This window comes from Postia placenta (genome assembly GCF_002117355.1).
Source record: "Postia placenta MAD-698-R-SB12 unplaced genomic scaffold POSPLAscaffold_12, whole genome shotgun sequence".
NCBI classification, from domain to species: domain Eukaryota; kingdom Fungi; phylum Basidiomycota; class Agaricomycetes; order Polyporales; family Adustoporiaceae; genus Rhodonia; species Rhodonia placenta.
The window spans coordinates 110,789-129,715 of record NW_020169843.1 but is presented as its reverse complement, the minus strand read 5'-3'; the positions used below and the strand labels follow the sequence as shown (position 1 = coordinate 129,715).

The window sequence follows — 18,927 nt, the reverse complement described above, 5'->3', positions numbered from 1 at the left end:
TCTCGCTCGAGGCCTCGCTTCCAGGGCAATCCAGCTATCCCAGCTGCACCGTCCAACGTCCCTGCCCGCTCACCCGCCCCCCTAGCAACGTCCATGTCCCCAGAGATGTGTAGATCACATTGACAATAGCCAGTTACCCCTGCTGAGCGACACCCGCAGACAGATGGTCATGATCATGGCCGTGACTCCCATCCGTATTCATTACACCTAGTGTCCGTTATGTCGCCGCCCTTCTGTTATACGCTCCCATTCTTCTGTTGATCACCCACCGTGTGCTCCGGTCAGACAAGGGTGTGATTCCATCGACGTAACACCCACCTCCTCTCCGTACAAAGTCCGCGTGCAATGAATTTTCGCCTCTCACTCACGATCGCTCGGCGTCGACGGTGTCATGCGCACTGCAGTCATGGGCCGCCGCGACGGTGTGCCCTGCAATCTTTCCATCCTTCCATCTTGAACGCGTGAAAATGAACATCGCCCTCGCATTGCTTCTTGCGTCACGAACGTAGGCCCAAAGCTTCTTCTCCCATCTCCATTCATTCATTAGACTCGGCCTCCAAGGCAACGAGCGCTTAAATAGACCATATAATAGCTAGCGTCTAAACAAGGGCAGTGCAACAAGGTTGGTATACGTATGTGCAAGAACGGCAAGTTAGCTGTGGGTTATACTCGGTGCGCGACGCAGGGGTTATATGGTGAATACGGATATATGGATATGGGGTTGTTGTAGTCATGGGCGTGGTTGATAAACGAATGGCAGGGGCTTGGGGGTACGGTGAGTAGTGGTACAATGGGGGCGAACATGAAGGTGTGGATGCGCGGGAAGCAAGGAACGAGGTATGCGGAAGACGGGTAAGGGGGACGGGCAGAAACGACGATCGTAGCACAGGATGGCGCAGCGCAGCGAGATGACACTGTATCGCACCTGCGCATCGCTACCGACCTCGCCCCCGGGCACCCACACAGGCGAGCAGCATGTACCACGCAAATGAGGCGGTAACGCAAAGATGCAGCGACTAGGTCGGAATATCGTGACAACCGAACAAAACGGGAGCAGCAGCACAACCATACGCAAACATGCAATAAAAATCCCTTCCAGATTCCTCGAGATTATCGCAATTAGGGACCAGAACATGGGCGAGAAGGGAGGGGAGAAGAGCGCGGACGGACAACGCAAACAGGCATCCAGATCCACCAGAAACGAAGCACAAGGCACAGCAGGACGAAATGACGCGAAAGAGCACGGACAGCGAGAGCCGAGCAGGCGGGGTTAGGGGGCGCGCGACCAGCATCCGCAGCGTGGCGGGAAGGTCCGGCGTGGACAGCCAGAACATCTTGAAGATCCGACCACGAGTGACGCACCGAGCGAGACTGCAGACCGCAGCAGCACGCTCGACGGTCGCAGGCCTGTCCTGCGCCGGCACGCGCTCCATCGCACATCACGATTCACCGTCATAGTGAAGCGTGATGCTTGAGAATGCGCCAAAGAGGTCCACGTCCTGCGGCGGAGGCTCCAAGCCGTCGTCTGCGCCCGGGGTGCCGGGGATGCCGCCCTTGACCGCATACTGCGATTGCACCGCCTGGGGGATGTGCGAAGGCGGCCGGGGCGAGTGCTGCGGTGAATGCGAGGGCTTCTCTTTTTCAAGATGGAGCGACGATGACTCGTTCATCTGCCGGAAGTTGACGGCATCGAGGCCGTTGGACACAACGGGTATGATCTGGGCCAGCGCATATGGTGAAAGGGCACGGATGTTTTTGTCAGGCAGGGTCGCGGCAGAATCGCGGTGGTGGACATTCGGGGTAAGGCGCAGTCGTGAGTGAGCGCAAATGTTGATGAGGTCATGCAGGCGAATACGGCCGAAGTGATGCGATGTCGGACGCGAGCAGCGAGGGGAAAAGAAGAGGAGCAGCACAATGTCAGTTCACAGTATACAAGGTCGGATGCATTTGGAAATTGATTCATAGAAAAAGACCCAACGCCTTTGCAGGCGGAATGACGATATCGACTTCGGCTAGATAGTGAGTATGGCAGACCAACTAGCCGAAGAGTCATAGACGCCAGGTACTGCTGCCATCGACGAAGACAGCTTGATCAGGTTAGGCCGCCCCGGTGAGCAGGAACAGATCGTCGATGCAGACATCTCCCGCGAGGGAGTAGACCCGCGCTCCGGTGAACGTGTCACCGGCGAACAGAATGTGAAGGGGCTCAAGAGACTACTTACCGGAGGCTTGGTATTCCGCAGAAGGCCCCAGTTGATCTTCGCGAACCACTTGTGCTGCTTGACCTCTGATGCACCGCTTTTGCTTCCTAAACGTGTCGACTCCCGCTTGTCGAGCAACCGTATGACAACATCCTTGCACGATCTGCAAGCAAGAATGGAGAGCATGAGCGCATATTAATCAGCACATGCAACGATTAGAAAATTAATGATCTACTTACGATGAGACCTTGGGGCTGTCGCGGAACCACACGGGTAGGTGGAGTATGTTGTTAAAAGTATCCTTCCGGTGCTGGCCCTTGAATGGAGTAGTAGCATACTACGAGAAACGGCCATGTGGTCAGCATTGCGCGTAAAGTATTAAGTGATACCAAGCGGACGCGACTACGCGGGCATATGGAAGCATTACGCACGATCATCTCATAAATCAGAATACCCAGCGTCCACCAATCTACGGCCGAGGTGTGGCCAGACGATTCTATGACCTCTGGGGCAATGTATTCTGCATTCCATGGAACCAAGTCAGACCATATGCAACTTCGCTGTTTTTAATCCTACCTTCCGTGCCAACGAAAGAATTTGTCCTAAAGTCAGCAGTGCATGAGCGGGTGTCAATGAGAGGTATCTGTCAAGTGATAATGAGTAAGTGATTATATAAATTCCATGATGGAAGTCATACCCCGCTTTCCTGCTGGTGAATGGTGGCTGGTCGGCCGCCAGGCTCACTAGATTGTTTTGCAAGGTCGAAATCCGACAGCATTATATGCCCTGACTGATGCAAGAGAATGTCTGTTTACCAGGGGTGCGTGGTTAGCGCATCATTTATTACGAGAGACCGACTAAGAGTCACGCAAGCGCGACCAATTAGGCGCACGCACTTTCAGGCTTCAAGTCACGATATATAAAACCCATGAGATGCAAATACTCGAGGGCAGCAGTGACTTCCGCCGCGTAGAACCGCGACGCATCTTCTGGAAGACATTTGCCTGGTCTAGACTGAAGAGCGCGGAAGAATTCTCCTCCCATGCAATATTCCATGCAGAAATAGAGATATTGGTCCGACTGGAATGAATGATATAATGTCACAATGAATGGATGATTTGCTGTGGCCAGGATCTCTTGCTCCGTGAGGGCGCGCTTGATTTTGTTTCGCTCAATCATTTCTCGTTTAGAGAGCACTGAGATCTCCTCGTGAGTCCAGAAATTGCACTGCGAAGGCCCATTGCGCACCTTTCATCGCGAAAAGTTTACAGGTCTTCTTCTCCCGTACAAGATACACCTTGCCGACGTCTCCCCTTCCGAGCATTTTGATTTTTTGGAAGCTGGATGGTGACACCTCGACCTAAATTCACGGTCAGTTTGACGCACATCCAAGCCACAAGTGATATACTCACTGATCTGACTTTGATCGAATGGCTAGAATACGTCCGCCGGAATGCAACTTTCCCCGGCCCTTCCATCGGCAGATGCGCGTTCGCAATCCGATCCTTGGCCTTCTGTGGATCAACCGAGGTTGTGCTGTACGCGCGTTGTGGCTGAGGTCGAGTCGTGCGCCCCCTAGACGACGACGCGGACGACACGGTCTCCAGTGAGTTCGTTTCCTGCGAGGTGCCGTATTCATATGCAGTATGAGGAATGGGGGGTATGTCACCAGGAGACAGCAACCCATTCTTTGTGGATGTCGCAGTTGGGGACTTCGGGCTCAGGTGAAAGAGGCCTTTCGCGTTCGGAGCTGATGCAACACGACGGATGAAACGCGACGCGTTTGCACCGAAAGCCTTGGGTGACAGTGGTCCCGATCGTGATGAGGTGGGCTGAGCAGAGGGCGAAAATGATATCTGAGACGGGTCTGCCGTCAGTGGTGGCTTTGTGCGACCAAGTATGCGCTGCTTGTCCGACTTCGACTTCGACCGTGACCGTGACTCCTCCTTCCCATTGGCATGTTGCACGTCACTAGGCTCGCCAAGGTAGGAGGCAGCATTCGGCGCGTCCTGGTGGGATTTGGCTGGCATCCGATTATTAGAATCGCTAGATTGCGTGTTTGAAGAATTGTATGAAAATCGCTGGTCGAGAGAAGGAATGGAATGGGGAGTGAGCGACTGATTGGGCCCGGGAGTGAGGTTCGCCGAAGATTCGTCGGACTGGAAGGACGTGTCGACGGTCAAAGCTGTAATGTTACCTAACGATTTCTTCGACGACTGGCTGCCAATGCGGAAAATGGTTTTCCACGCAGGTGCACTCGCATTTGCTGACAAGCTACGTCCGACCATTCCCTGTGGTCGTGATATGGCCGGGCTGATGTTTTCGCCGCTTGTCTGAAGCATTACGCGAGACGATGGATGCGAACAGGTATAACAGTGGAGACAGAGCGGAACAACGAGACAAAGTGAGTTGAGCTTGCAGTCGACCGCTAAAGAGGTCGTGAACGTCGTGGATGGTGAGAATGCGAGGAGCAACAGTCACTAGCGGCTTTGTGCTAAGGCGGAAATTGCAGTTTCGAATTCCATCAAAGCAGAGCATTACTATTACATTATGTCAGCAGGTACGGCCTTCCTGCCGGCCCCGCCCAGGTCGATCTGGTCAACTCCCTTACTACTAACAGGCTCCTGCGTCATCCATTCTAATCCTGTACATCGTACTTTACATATATACCTTCCCAGAGACTGACAAACTCATGATCAAGAACAGGTTCAGTCCCCATAAGGGTACGGGCATATGTAAGCCAGGATGACAGGCCATTTCAACTCTAGCTATTTACTGGCGTTGTCGTCGCCGGATTGGACAATGTATTCAGACAAATAACAGCCAGCTCTATCGCGCTGGAGCACGCACGGCTGATGGCAGCTCGGGCAGAAACTCGATATTGTCCACACCACCACCTAGCTGGGAATTTGTCGCAACGCTCAGCTTCGGGCACAGCGGATACTCGTTGGCCGCAGTCAATTCCCCGAATCGGAAATGGGATCCGAATGCAACAGCAAAAGAATGCACGCACGCACTTTTACTGCAGTGGGTAAACTAGCACTTAGAGGTCTCCAGGGTGGACGCGGCGTACAAGGTTGGCGTATCTAGAGTTCAGCATATCACGAACCTCGAACCTCAAAACCTTTTTTCGTCTTCTGACCCATGAAACCCCGTGGCAACTTCGCAGAATCCGGTGGGCGGAAATCCCTTGGGGGAATCTATGCTACTGTTTAATTTGTCTTCGACTGGTCTGCTGCGGGCTTCATCTCCGCTGCACCGCGAGATCACGTTACCATGGCTAGCTAGTTTATCGCATACTATGCGGCGCGGAGGACGCACACCACAAACAACAGAACTGGGAATCAGTAAGTGGCAATTTTTGAAACATCGGGCACGTACCATGGCATTACGAAGATGTGGTGGGAATGCTTCAAATATTGGGAAGCATAGTACAAGTGGTACCAGATGCACCTACATTTGACAGAGAAGGGTATCAAACGAGCATAGAAAAGCAAGCTACAATCCTGTCACGTAATCGAGGTCCCCTTTTTCGACATGACAGAATCCGCTTCAACGTCCACTCTGATCAGCCCGCGGGATTGAGGCTAGTAAGTTCAGACATGATTCACCAGCGTTCGAGGCAATAACCCGTAGCGCACATCGCGGCTCGTATGCAGTCAGAATTAAGCTGTTGGTCTAGTACAAAAAGCGTGGCATCGCGCAAAAAAAAAAGGCGAAAAATCGGATGGACATGACCATGTGCATGATCTGCGACTTTGTGATGGCGATTGTCAACATAAAGATAGCTCGCGATCTAATTCGGCGAAAGGGATCAGTGATGGAAAGCGCAAGTCACGTGCACAACGCGTCGGTAGCGCAGCCGCCTTTGAACCATCGTTTCGTGAATTGACCTGCAGGCATAATGGCCGGGACGGTAGGAAATGGCCCGCTTCAACCGCTGGCATTTTACGATGACGAAGACGAACCTTTCGATGATATGCCAGAGTCAGACAGCGATGAATCTGACGAGGAAAGTGAGACGGGAACGGAGTCTAAGCAAATCTCGGAAGATGAGGACGAGGAAGGTGAGATGGATGCAGAGGCAAACAAATACGACACGCTAGATCAGGATGAAGAAGACACGAGTGTCGAGATTGCGATAGAGGGTGATTTTAAGTATGTCATAGCAGTTCGTCGCTCGTCTGATACTGACTGGTATCAGCCGAATTGTGCAAGACATAAGACGGTCAGGCGACGGGTCCAGTACCGGTTTATTAACGAAAATGTGGAACTTTAATATCGAGGAAAAGGATGCTGAATTTCGTGACGATTTACGCGCGGCCTCAGGTGTTGGGCGTTCGAAGAAGGCAAGGAAGCCATGTGCATTCGGCTTCGACACAAGCACAACTAAACACACTTTTGTTCATACACAGCGTGGACGGAGGACAGGTCCAGTTCTCTCCCAACAAGTTCGTGCCATTGTTGGCGAAGGCAACCAAGCATATATTGACGGTAATGTCCCCGAGGCTATGCGTATCATGCAGGAAGTTATACGCATTGAGCCTCGGGCGCCGGCGGCATGGACTGTGTTGGCGTCATGTTACGAAGGCATGAACGAGTTGCAGAAGGGGCTTCAACTACGAGTGATGGCTGCACATCTGACTCATGACGCAGACGCATGGGAGGAGCTCGCCCAAAAGTCCAAGTGAGCTTGCCGATCGTCAAGCCACATTGATCTTTAAGCTTCACTCATGTCAGAGAGATGGGATATAACCAGCAGGCCCTGTACTGCTATGGAAAAATTTACAGCCTCGATCCTAGCAACGTAAATGCTCTCTGGGACCGCGCGTCGCTCGCTAGAGAAATTGGTGACCTGCGGATTGTAGGAGGAAATGTCCTTACTCATCATTATTCCCCGGGCTCACTCGCATTTCACAGGCTCGCCAGACACTATTGGCCATCCTCAAGCGATTTCCGCACAATCTTAATGTGCTAGAGGAGATTCGACCCATTCTTATTGAACTCTCAGATCTCGCCTTATGCGCATCACTATATGCTGATGCGTTCGTGCACTACCAGGGAACATTCCCTTCGGGCATGGGCTTTGATCCGGAGATACAGCAGGATGTGCCTGGCGGAGGCTTTGGCTTGATGCATCTACTTGTTCTCGCTGATCTACACAATACTCTTGGCCAATACGAGAAGGCAAAAGAAACAATTCGGAGGGGATGCAGGTGGCTGCAGGGCCGTGCCTCGCAGAAGTTCTGGGACGTCTGCGAGGACGATCGAGAGTATGATGTCGCGGAAGGTGTCAGAAGTGCGGACGTAGAACTGCAGCCAGGAATGTATCCCCTGGATATTAACGCTCGGCATCGACTCGCAGTCTCCAGAATCAAGATGGGAGACATTGAGGAGGGCAAGGTAATTTGTGTCTCTCAATTACAAAGTACATCGTCCTCATACTCTTCGTAGACACACGCCGCTATCATACTGTCACAAGACGCTACCGAGTATTCCGCCCTTTTTGGCGAAATCGCAGATGCCTACTATGAGCGTGAAATGTATGTTGAAGCAGGACATATCTACGAGATTCTTGGCGGAGATGCAGGAGTCAGTCATATTACTCGGAGCTTAAGTTTGGCCCCCTGACATGCGTTTATCACTAGACGAGTAGCTTGTATGTCTTACTCCAAGCTGCCGCGTGCCGCCGCATGCTTGGCGATATCAAGGAGGCGGCGGAGGTTTACGAGCATAGTGAGCGAACTCATTTTGTAGCCTTTGCGAAGTCCCGTACGCTGACTACTTTCAGTAATTGTTGCCGACCCCACTCACAATGAGGCAAAGATGAAGCTCGCCGAGATATACGAGATCATGAATGAACCGCGGAAAGCCTTGGATCTCGTCATGCAAGGCAAGCGCTCTGATATGCTGTCACGAGCGACATCGGTATAACGGGAGACAAAGTTATTGATGCACGCAAGAGGCGTGCGAGACAGGAACATGCAGAAGGCGCTATCGAAGAAGCGACGACTTCCCTCTTCGAAGAACGAGCGCGCCCGAAGGGCAAAGCGGGGTCAAAGAACGCGAACAAGCTCAGTATCGCGCAATTAAAAGAACTTGAGGCGAAGAAGGAGCGGGAGGTCATCCAAAGCTACCATAGAATCAAGGAGCTCTGGCCTCGTATGCTCGCGGGTGAGGAGGAGGCTGAACGCGAGTGGCTTATGGAAGCCGAGAAGCTGGTCGAATCGTTCAGGGAGACAAGGCCTTTGTTTCTGACGAGCAGGGTGAGTTGTCTGCATGCTCTATTTGGACAAGGGTCTAAAAGGATAACTCGGCACAGCATCAGGGCTTCCGTGGAATGTTCCCGAGAAGCTCGAGGAGGCAAACAGCTGAGGCGAGCGAAGAGAGCATGGCTGATCGATTGCAACTCGAGCTTGGTGGAGGTGCGTTCGTTTTGAGCGGCTCCATGAGTAAAGTATCTGATCATCATCGCAGGGCGCGAGGCTGTCGTGCGGAAGACCAAATCCGAGGTCAATCCCGGCGGCATTGATACATTCCGAACCATCTCATTTGATGATTGGCTTCAAGTATTCCTACATGTAAAATCAATCCCTTATTCTGTATGGCTTGTTGCTCACTGTTGGTTGTATATGAACAGTACGCTTTTTTGCTCACGAAACGGGATCAATATGACCTCGCTCAGGAGGTGCTCCGTCACATCGGCTATTCGAATGCGTATCAAAGCCGCATAGCGCAAGATGCCATAAGACTCGCGCTTATTAGTATGTGCCTATCCAGATGTTAAGGGATCGGCGCTATGCTGATTCTCACCCCACACAGCATGCTCTATTCATGCTGGCGCTTTCGCTACCGTTGTGGAGCAATCTCGCAAGCTGATCAATGTCTACCAATTCAATAATGAGCCTTTGCGTATTCTAGTCGCATCCCTGGGGAGCGGGCTGCGTCCAACGGACGCCTTCCTTGCTTCCACACTCTATAAGCACCTTCTACGCGAGCTCAAACTCGCTGACACAGCGCTCAAAAGTCCCGATACCCTTAAGTGGAATGCTCAGCTCCGCCGGTACGGCAGCGGAGGTGCTAGCGTGAAGGACGAGGTCGACGAGGATGACGATACGCTCGTCGAAGGAACACCAGCCCCAGACCAGAAGGCAGTCGGAGACAAGGCTGCCCTTCCGACGAAGGGTAACCCGGTCAGCATTGCGCTTTACGGCCAGATATGCCTTGCTGCGAAAAGTTATCAGAGCGCTCTATGTGTGTTTGTTTCAACGCAGTCTTAAATCAACTAATAACTCGATTGATTGACACGTAGTTTATTTGTTGCATGCGTATGACTACTGCTCACAGGACCCGATGATAAACCTCTGCGTTGCGATCGCATCTTTTGGGCGTGCGATGCAGCGACAAGCAGATAATCGGAACCATCTCATCGCCCAAGTAGTATTTGTTCCCATTGCGTCACGGGAGATGCTCACCTTGCTCTGTAGGGCATGGCGTTCCTATCGAGGTATCGGGCGCTTCGCGGAGCAGATGCTGAAGGAATGGACGAAGTCGAGTTCAACTTCGGGCGTGCGTTTCAGCAGCTAGGTATGCCTTGTATCATTCAAACTCTCGGAATGCCTAGCATAAGTTATCTTATCTTGAATAGGTTTACACTCTCTTGCGGTTCGTCATTACGAAAAGGTCCTAGAGGCGGCCGAACGCACATGTAGGGACGATGCTGAGGTATATGACCGAGACACCCGTTGTTTCATTGGCTGACATTTTCTTGGGTCACAGGCAGACTGTGGACTGGCGCGTGAAGCGGCTTACAATCTCTCGCTAATCTTCGTAACCACCGGCGCCACTCCATTAGCCGAAGATTTGTACAGACGGTGGTTATCCCTGTGATCACCATCCTTATGGGCTGTTGCTCCGAAGTCACCGCGATCTCGATCAAGACTATACCCGTCTATCAGAGGTATCTTCTAGCAGGCAGGCGGCCTCCAGCATCGCAATTTCAGCGCACATAGATCACCCGTATAGCATATATGGTTGATGCAAGGCGAGAACTTCGTTACGATACCCAACATATTCACCTGGACGACGCATGCACCATGACGGCGGCAGCACTTGCAGTGTGTACCTTACTCCTGTGTCATCATCGCTTTGACGCTCTACAAGAGCTGAACACAGTACTACTCTAGTGTCTGTTTCGCGAGTTGTCTCGAACACTTGCAGCCGCTACGTCTCGCTGTAGAAAATATGGTTGAGAGCCACTCGAATCCCTATTCAAGTAAACGTTGCATACAGTGTATCAGCTATCCTTCGGCCTGACTGAGCGTACACGAAAGGTACCTACTAATATAGGCTTTGAGACTTGCGCTCGAGGATGTATTCTATGCTGCCCTTCGAGACCTGCTTGATTCCGATGATTTCATCAAGCTTGATTTGCTGCTCCCCCCGCCCCCCAGTATCTTGAACCGTCGTAGACGGTGAATCTGGAAGCATCAACAACCAAGAACATACAGCCAGCGATTGAACTCCTGGACAATACCTCCTAGTTTTCTTCCGCTCAAACTGCGCTAGTTTCTTTGTAATAACAGACATCACAGCGTGCAGAACTAAACGCCCCGTTGCGCGACGCTCTCATGCATTGTAAGGCACTATTTCGCCATTTGAAGGGTCAGCTGTATTCTCGAAGAGAGCGTTCTTAACTGGAGGTGTTATATCAATCGCTGGGTCCAAGTTGGCATAAGCCGTCTTCTGTACGACGCAGCCTCCACCGTACACGAGGCCTATAACTTACCGAACTTTTGGGCGGACGTCCGATCCGCTCAAGTTTGCGATTTGGGTGATTTTGCGATTTTTGCAGTGAATCCGCCACAGATTGATCGACCTTCGTAGCTCCTCAATGAGCCCCGCTGCTCAGGACGCATTGCCTCAGACAACTATATTCTGTGGTTAGCCATATCGGTATAAGAGGGCTAGACACGGCATGTTTGGTCCGCACATCATGCACTGACTTCGGACCTCGTGCAACTCATAAACCGCTCGCCGTGCTCATGCTTACGGACAATCCACCTTGATTGTAATTTATATATGATACGTACATGCGTGTGTCATTCGGCATAGGGCGACGCTCTCCAATGGATATAAAATCAGGTTTACTAGACAAAGAAGTGAAGGAGGGGGGGGCATGCAAAAGACAAAGTTATCTAGCAGCTTCTACTGTCCAAAACAGCGCACATATATGTGAGACCAATAGATCGGAAAAATCTCTCCGTTATGATCTGCACTGCGGTGTGAGTTTTAGCGAGAAATTTATACCGGCTGACACGCACCTCGCACCACATTTCATATGCTGTAGAGTCTCGACTACAGCCAGAGTGGGTTTAAAACCGCATCTCCCAGAATACGAGATGACAATTGCAATTGCACGGGTGGGTCATACATTCAGCCCTTCAGAACCACTTGCGCTCTGCTTCCCTATTACGATCCCGTTATCTTGTTCCCCCAGGGGAGCACAGTGCCGAGCCTCTCGTGACTTCGGCTACGCGAGATCGCCCATTACCTCCGCACGGTTGCTTCTCCAATTTGCGTTCGCTGGCTTCTTGCGACGTCAAACCGGACAATTCGTAAGCGACTGAATTAGCAGAGGGCCCCCTAGCCGCGATTGTGTTGGCAGATCCCTATATGCAAAGTTTGAATTCGTCTAGAGTTCGTCTAGAGAATGACCGATCACGACCGGAGATGGGATCGTCGGTGGATAAGAGGACGAGCTACTTGATGTATTTAGGAGGCGCGTGCACCCGCTGCCACACCGGTGTCTTGCGCTATGACATCATGGTTGCGACCGGTAAATTGCTGGAACGCAACTAGAGCAAAAACTGGATTAGAGCCCGTCCGGGGCGGCCATATGCACGATACCTAAGCTAGAATCAACATAGATTGCTTCAGTGAGTCTGACAAGCCACGAGAGCCAAGACGGTCACATCGTTATTACCTATCAAGAAGCGGTTGCTATAAACTAATTGTTCACACAACCGAATTTTACGACCGTGCAGCGGAACTGAATTAGAACGAGCCCCAATCTCGTTATATAGCAGGCTATCTTTATCAACTTGGGCTGCAACCGGTGAGCATCATCCAGCACCAAATCAAATCACGGCTCGGAATCAAAGCATAGACACGAAACGCACCGTCGTCCACTTCGGTCGGGTAGGTCGGGTAGTCTGTGACCTCAGTGACGCTCAATGAAGCAATACCCTGACGGTAGTGCGCGGTAGAATGGCCTAGATGACTCAGAGCCGCGTGCCCGCGCTCGCGAAGTTGGCATGGGCAGCCTCGGCACACCCATTTCCTTGAACGGCGTTCGTGGCTTACCGCAGGAACCTGAGTGCCTGAGTAATCGCGCGCGCCCCGCGCAGGCCACCACGCTCGCAGTGTCAGCAACATCCGATGGAGATGAGCGTAGCAGGAGACACCCCACGTCAACAACGGTCGCCTGTGGGCTGACCGCGGGTTTCTCATCCACTCGGGCGCCACGCGCCGGAGACACTCAGGCCGTCGGCCTGAGATGGAGATGACCGTGGCTCCGTGCTGGACGGCCACTACAAGCCACACTCGCTGCGGACATGAGTGGTGGCGATGCATCATCTATTGCCCGGGCACGCGCGCCTACGAGTGGCGGTGCGCATCGGGTCGACGTACAGCATCGGGCACGGCGTGCGTTGTGTTCATTGACGGGGTCGGAGGATCGTTCTTCTGCGACACTACGTGTGTCCGGAGAGAAGTAAGAGGCGAGGGCTGCGGGTCACGAGACGGGCGGACCTACGTTTGAGAACACCGCGGCCTAGGGCGCTTGCTGGGCGGGCGAAGACGTCACGGCAAACGGTGACAGGTAAGTGGAGCCAGGCACTGGATCCGGGCGACGGCATGCAGGATCACCTACAAGCTAGAGCAGATGGATTAGCCACAGTGTGATTTGATATGTGCTACATCCTACTACATCGGAGTAAACGCTGAAAATTTACATGAGCGGCGCCGCGCGTGTAAAAACAGAAAGGAGTGAACATACCCTGGAGGAAGTACGAGCGGTTACTTTTATTTGTAACACGCGGTCGAGGGTCACCTCAGGAGACACACGACCACGATACAAATTAACTTCGCCATCATGTTGAGCGGTCGAGGCAGGCGACGGGCATACTTCTTGCTGAGAGTACACACGCGATGGTCGGACGATGACACACCCGCTTACACCTATCAGAGGAGTCGAAACTCGTTCGACGCGCCCGATAGCCGTAAGGGGACCGGCCACGAGAACACCTGGCGTGGTTAGAAAAACACGCGGAACCTAGAGCATTACCGTGACGACTAGCAGGCAGCGTATCTCCTTTCACGCAATAGACCTGTAGTTATGCGTGCACCCATTAGAATAGCCGAATGGAAAGTTCTGGGATACATCACTCACGTCCGGCGAATGCGGCTTCTCAGGATGTTGTACTGGGCCCCTGCCGCGACGGTTATTGAACACAATGTTCCTAGTGGCAGGGCCAGCTAGTTATAGCGTGAAATAGCATGGCAACAACTCGAGGCCCGCAGATCCCGAGGGTTACAGTTCTGTGCTTGCCAAACGTGCTAATAAATGTCCGATGGGAAGCGGATCAAGCGTTCCCGCGGGTACACGTAAATTGTGTTGGGAAATATTCTGTCGCGAGCGCAATGTACAACTAAGTTGCGCACACGACGCCGGCGGGAGGGACGCGGCACCGACGTCAGCCTTGAGAAGGCAGGTACCGAGCTTGGTAGCAGGTGGCGCTGCGGTGCCACCGGTGAATATAACGACGCGTTTGGCAATTGGCGAGCGATCGAGAGTGGCTCGTTTGCTTGCTCCGCTGCTGATGCGGCGCGCCGTGCCTGTCGATGGCAACAACGCAGACTGAATGATTGCTTGAATGGTGGATAGCGTCGTCCGTGTGAGCCGGAAGTGCCAGCGGGGGGCGTTGATGGGACGCGCCTACAACGCGGGTGGCTGGAGCGACACGGCGGCGAGGAGGAGGAGGGGGAAGCCGAGGGAGAAGCCCCGAGGGGATGGCCGTGCTTCTAGAAGGGGATTCCGCCGTCATCAGCGGATGCTGACGATAGACGATGCGTGCTAGATCCCGTCGCCAGATCTTCAAACTCAGATCTAAAGTAGGTACGCTCGTTAAATATCGCGCCTCCGATGCCTCCACTTATCGGTCCCCGCCTGCTGTTATATTCGAGCCCAGCTCGCGTCGGCCTTTCCGTCTCTTGTGCGTCTTCTAACATGCATCTCCCACTGTTCGGCGCTGATGCCTCCCCTCAGATCATCCGGACGCCGTCCTCGTTCCGTGGGACACTTCCTCTCCGGACTAGATATAAGGCTCCCTTCTCCCGCCGTCCACACACCCATCCTGCACGATGTCCACGACCCACCGAGACTCCTCGGAAACACGACCCCTGCTTCAGCAGGACGACGTCACGTCTTATCATTCTGTACCAGGCTCTGGGGATTCCACTCCTCAAGAACCCCCACCACCGCTCAATAGAGTCTCCGGTACCGACCTTGCATGGGTTTTGGCAGGGCTCTGGAGTGCTGTCTTTCTCGGCGCCCTTGACGGTACTAGTCTACTATGCAGATCCCTGTCGTGCACCGGCTCAAATGTAGCGGATCCTAGGAACCATCGTTGCTACCCTCCTCTCCCCGATCGGCAGCTATTTTAATGAGTCCAATCGTGCTTCCTATATCGGCACATCATACCTACTCTCGGTCTGCTGCTTTACCCCACTTTATGGTCAGTACCCCCAGCCGTACCCCGACCGTGCCTCACCGTCTATTTCAGGTCGCTTGGCCGATATCCTCGGCCGCAAGGGAGCAATGCTGCTAGCCTTGTCGCTCTTCGGTCAGTTTCCCTCAACATGCATTTCATGGCTCACTCAATATGCGCCATAGGCGTGGGAACCTTCCTCTGCGGTTTGGCACCTTCGATGGATGCGCTTATCGTCGCCCGAGCAGTGGCAGGCATGGGGGGCGGAGGGTGAGCGTCCTCCTGGCGTCAATCAATATTTATCCATCCAATCTATAACAAATATCACAGAGTCATGACAGGTGAGCCCGCACCGCACAGCGCGTGACGTCAAGTGCCTCACCGTGCAATCTAGTATCTAGTGTCGCCGTGACAGATCTGATCCCTCTGTGAGTGCTGGTGCGCGGCACCCGTGCCGTATCAGGTTTCCTCGGAGCGGAATTTCGCTGATATTGCGTGCATGCAGCCGTCAGCGCGGGCTCTATCAGGGCATGACGAATATGTAAGGTCATGCGTCCGTGAACTTCGTGCAACCATTCATGCTGTCTGCTGTTTGATAGTCTTTTTGGCCTGGGTGCAGGCCTGGGCGGTCCCATCGGCGGGTGGCTGAACGACAACTTCGGATGGTGTGTAGGGCACCGTGCCAGTCGCAAGGCAGAAAATACTCACCGTCTGTATGCTAGGCGATCCGCGTTCCTCTTTCAGGTGCCACCCCCTCTTTCCTCCCCATGTTTATGGGCGCTGATCCGGTGTCCGCGCATATAGATGCCCATTCTCGTGTTCTCATTTGCGCTCGTCATCGCGAAGGTCTCCATTAAACTGCCTGATGAGGTCGAGTCGCAGAGCCTGCAACATAAGCTCCGGCGAATCGACTTTTTTGGCTCGCTCACGCTCGTCGGCACGGTCGGCTGCCTCCTGCTGGGCTTCAGCCTGAAGTCGACGGAGGAGCTGTCGTGGGGGCATCCTATTATCTGGGGCTTGTTCACAGCGAGCGCAGTATGGGGTGCTCTCTTCGTCGCAGTCGAGACATACTGGGCGCCGTACCCGGTTATGCCAATGCGGCTGATCAAACAGCGGACGCCGCTGGCAGTGTCGCTCTCGTGCTTCTTTGGCAGCGTAGCCGCGTTTTCGACGGTAGGCCCCACGCTCTGTAATGCCGCCGCCGTGCGATCTGATCGCCAGCATTTGCCAATAGCTGTATAATGTGCCTCTGGTACGTCCGGTATGTCCGGGTGCTTTGTGGGCGTCAGCTGAGCGAAATGACAGTATTTCTCCGCCGTGAGATTAAATTCCTCGACGGACGCAGGTGCGTGATCCGTGCGCAAGGCAAGGTTCCGATTTAACCGTTTAAACTTTAGGACTGCACCTGTTGCCACATTCGGTATGTCCAATTTGCTGGAGACTAGAACGTCGGTACCGATACCGATACGACCGAATGGTTTCTAGGTTGCGATCTCCACAGGCAGTGTATTCGCTGGCTGGTGCGTACCTGAGTTCCGGACCGTGCTAGACGGGCCCTTAGTAATCGTGTTGATCCCCAGGGTTATGAGACGGACCGGAAAATTATATAACCTGACTCTGATCACGGCTATTATGACCATCGTCGCAGCGACGATGATCATCTTCTGGACCGACAGTACATCTACATTTCACCTATGGTTTGACATTGTCCCTCAAGGGTTTGGTATGGCCAGCGTAATCACGACCACATTAATCGTAAGTCCTTGCGAACGTCGTGGTTCATGCATCCCTTCTGACTGTGGCGTCCAGGCAATGATTGCGAGTGTGGCCAAGGAGGATATGGCGGTGGCTACCGGCAGTAAGTCCGCGGCGCGAAGTGTGCCTTTCTGAGTTTTGACATGTCTCGCTGCAGTCACGTATCTCTTCCGAACTACTGGTCAAGTGCTTGGAGTCAGTCTGAGCGGTGCGCTATTGCAAGCCGTCTTGACTCGCAAGCTGCGCGAACGCATAACAGGGCCGGGCGCGCTAGAGGTTCGTGTCATGCCATATTTCCCTGCCTCGGAAACTCACATGTTTCCTGCCGGCGGACAGATGATTGAAAAGATTCGGTAGGTTTCTTGCCCCTGCCCATGTAAGCCGGATTGGAAATTGATGACCGGCGGTTCCAGTCATTCGACGAGCATTATCGCGGAACTCAGCCCGGACCTGCGGCAAGCAGCCGTCAGCAGTTATGCAGATGCCTTACGCATCGTCTTCATCTGCCAGGCCGCTGCGAACTTCCTGTGCTTTGTGTGCTGTCTCCCCATCCAGGAGAACCCCTTGCCGTGCGTCGCTCCGTGTTCGACGCACGTCTGAACGTGCGCGCTGATAGTTTGATTTTGCAGAGGTACGCACGAAGAGCAGGAAGCGCAGTACCGGCAGCGAAAATACACAATAGACAGTAGAACGGCGTCCGAGTCGTGACGCCTTGCATCAATAATGTACTGTATCGTTACAGCAGTATATCGTTATAACATAACTTTGCGAAACACACACGATGTTCGAGCGTGGTGTGTGTGGATGTCAGCATGCGATGCACGTTGCGAGAGCGAGAGCGAGGCCAACACATTATTGATATTGCGGGTTCAGGACTGCCTGGGATGCGTTTCCTCTATCCACCTCCTGGGCCTTTTCTCCACTACCGTGACCATGCGCCGCCCGTTCTCTCCGTCTCGGTTCTCTCCGTCCGCGAAACGACCGCGCTCATGCGCGGGACATGGGAGGACGTTTGATGCCGACACGGTGATGACAGAGGCGACGAATGTGAGCCCAAAGAGGGCGGAGACGAATGTCCGTCGTTGGCGAGGCGTGAAGTTGAGTGCTCTGGACAGGGACATATCTGTGAGGTATAGCCAGTTAAACACAATACTGTTAGCACAACAGTGAGGGGAGCAGCGTGCGTACCACAGTCTAGAATCCCATGCCCGGGTGCACCGTGTTAGTGCGGATAGCCACCGTCCGCGACGACGAGAATGGAGAGCGGCGATGACGGTGAAGGTCTGCTGCAACCAGTAGCGTCGCACAGGCGCCCACAACGTATTTGCGCTCAGCGCCCGCGCGGGCCCGAGGCGCTTACCGTAAGCGCACCTTCCTTCTAGTACAGCTCTACTCTTTGCTCTTTACCCTTGCCGCCACCATGCCCAACGTCCGTGTGCTCCGCGACATCAAGGCCCGCAACGGCGTGAACGCCAACGAGATCCTCCGCCGCGCGTACCTGTATGTCGCGCGCAACCAGAACCTCCCCCCGCAGGTCCGCTACCAGGCGCAGCTGCAGCTGAACACGTTCGGCAAGTACACCCGGCCGACCACGGTCAAAAACCGGTGCGCGGAGTCGGGGCGGGGGCGGGGCATCATGAGCGAGTTTGGCCTGTGCAGGGTGTGTATGGATGGCTTGGTGGTCGGTTGTATGTTTGTTCTGAATGAGGTGCGGTATTCCTGCAGTACCAATTCCGGCTCAAAGCCCTGGCCGGTGAGATCCCTGGCGTCAAGAAGGCTTCTTGGTGATTGTCTTCGGCTTCGGCTCCTGCTGTGTGCGTAGAACAAGCTGTTATGTCTGCGCTGTCGGCACTTATTTGAATGACACACAGGACATAGTTCAGCTGTGAACATTGCCCACGCCCGTGATATATGCGTTAATTTGTCACACCCACAGTCCGAAGTTTACATTTATCATACATTTTATACGCTCATGTAGGCAAGCTGGTGCAACGACAACGACGGCCTAGCAGGCCGGGACATAGATACATGGAACCCTCTTACAGACTAATCTATCCCTAGGACTCAAACTTCAAACTATGTGAGTAAATGGTTATACAGGCGGCACGGCGTGAGTCTCCTGGAAGTCTGCGAGTCGCAGTTCGCATTCGCCTCTTTCGCGCCGCCACTTGTTCGTGATGTTCAGCGTGGCTTGATCGACC

At 53.5% G+C, this 18,927-nt stretch overlaps 5 protein-coding genes across 5 annotated transcripts; 3 read left to right on the top strand and 2 right to left on the bottom strand.

Moving 5' to 3' along the window:
* Window positions 1-989: 989 nt before the first annotated feature.
* On the bottom strand, window positions 990-3,979 carry POSPLADRAFT_1172425 (hypothetical protein). The gene is made up of 10 exons (XM_024488181.1): window positions 3,789-3,979; window positions 3,614-3,737; window positions 3,450-3,561; window positions 3,098-3,397; window positions 2,899-3,008; window positions 2,778-2,844; window positions 2,633-2,721; window positions 2,441-2,538; window positions 2,223-2,364; window positions 990-1,718 (listed from the first exon to the last, which is right to left on the bottom strand). The coding sequence occupies exons 2-10, from the start codon at window positions 3,677-3,679 to the stop codon at window positions 1,440-1,442; spliced, it is 1,263 nt and encodes a 420-aa protein (XP_024335997.1). The 5' UTR covers window positions 3,680-3,737; window positions 3,789-3,979; the 3' UTR covers window positions 990-1,439.
* Window positions 3,980-6,454: 2,475 nt separating this feature from the next.
* Window positions 6,455-10,496, top strand: POSPLADRAFT_1172421 (hypothetical protein). The gene is made up of 16 exons (XM_024488180.1): window positions 6,455-6,563; window positions 6,654-6,888; window positions 6,942-7,065; window positions 7,122-7,604; window positions 7,656-7,793; window positions 7,850-7,937; window positions 7,993-8,113; window positions 8,167-8,467; window positions 8,524-8,626; window positions 8,679-8,782; window positions 8,842-8,965; window positions 9,024-9,455; window positions 9,514-9,638; window positions 9,689-9,788; window positions 9,850-9,926; window positions 9,981-10,496. Exons 1-16 carry the CDS (start codon window positions 6,467-6,469, stop codon window positions 10,089-10,091), a joined length of 2,763 nt encoding a protein of 920 aa, XP_024335996.1. The 5' UTR covers window positions 6,455-6,466; the 3' UTR covers window positions 10,092-10,496.
* A 4,128-nt stretch (window positions 10,497-14,624) lies between these two features.
* POSPLADRAFT_1075481 (hypothetical protein) lies at window positions 14,625-17,499 on the top strand (the record flags this gene model as incomplete). The annotated part of the gene is made up of 20 exons (XM_024482822.1): window positions 14,625-14,823; window positions 14,882-14,998; window positions 15,047-15,106; window positions 15,157-15,241; window positions 15,302-15,312; window positions 15,366-15,399; window positions 15,477-15,512; window positions 15,571-15,636; window positions 15,694-15,715; window positions 15,776-16,144; window positions 16,206-16,223; window positions 16,277-16,316; window positions 16,369-16,391; window positions 16,457-16,491; window positions 16,552-16,726; window positions 16,781-16,829; window positions 16,884-17,002; window positions 17,063-17,079; window positions 17,140-17,295; window positions 17,356-17,499. The coding sequence occupies 20 exons, from the start codon at window positions 14,625-14,627 to the stop codon at window positions 17,432-17,434; spliced, it is 1,710 nt and encodes a 569-aa protein (XP_024335995.1). The 3' UTR covers window positions 17,435-17,499.
* Window positions 17,500-17,595: 96 nt separating this feature from the next.
* POSPLADRAFT_1150322 (hypothetical protein) lies at window positions 17,596-17,847 on the bottom strand (the record flags this gene model as incomplete). The annotated part of the gene is made up of 1 exon (XM_024486404.1): window positions 17,596-17,847. The coding sequence occupies one exon, from the start codon at window positions 17,845-17,847 to the stop codon at window positions 17,596-17,598; it is 252 nt and encodes an 83-aa protein (XP_024335994.1).
* A 299-nt stretch (window positions 17,848-18,146) lies between these two features.
* Window positions 18,147-18,514, top strand: POSPLADRAFT_1048544 (hypothetical protein; the record flags this gene model as incomplete). The annotated part of the gene is made up of 2 exons (XM_024479545.1): window positions 18,147-18,386; window positions 18,452-18,514. The coding sequence occupies 2 exons, from the start codon at window positions 18,147-18,149 to the stop codon at window positions 18,512-18,514; spliced, it is 303 nt and encodes a 100-aa protein (XP_024335993.1).
* Window positions 18,515-18,927: the final 413 nt, after the last annotated feature.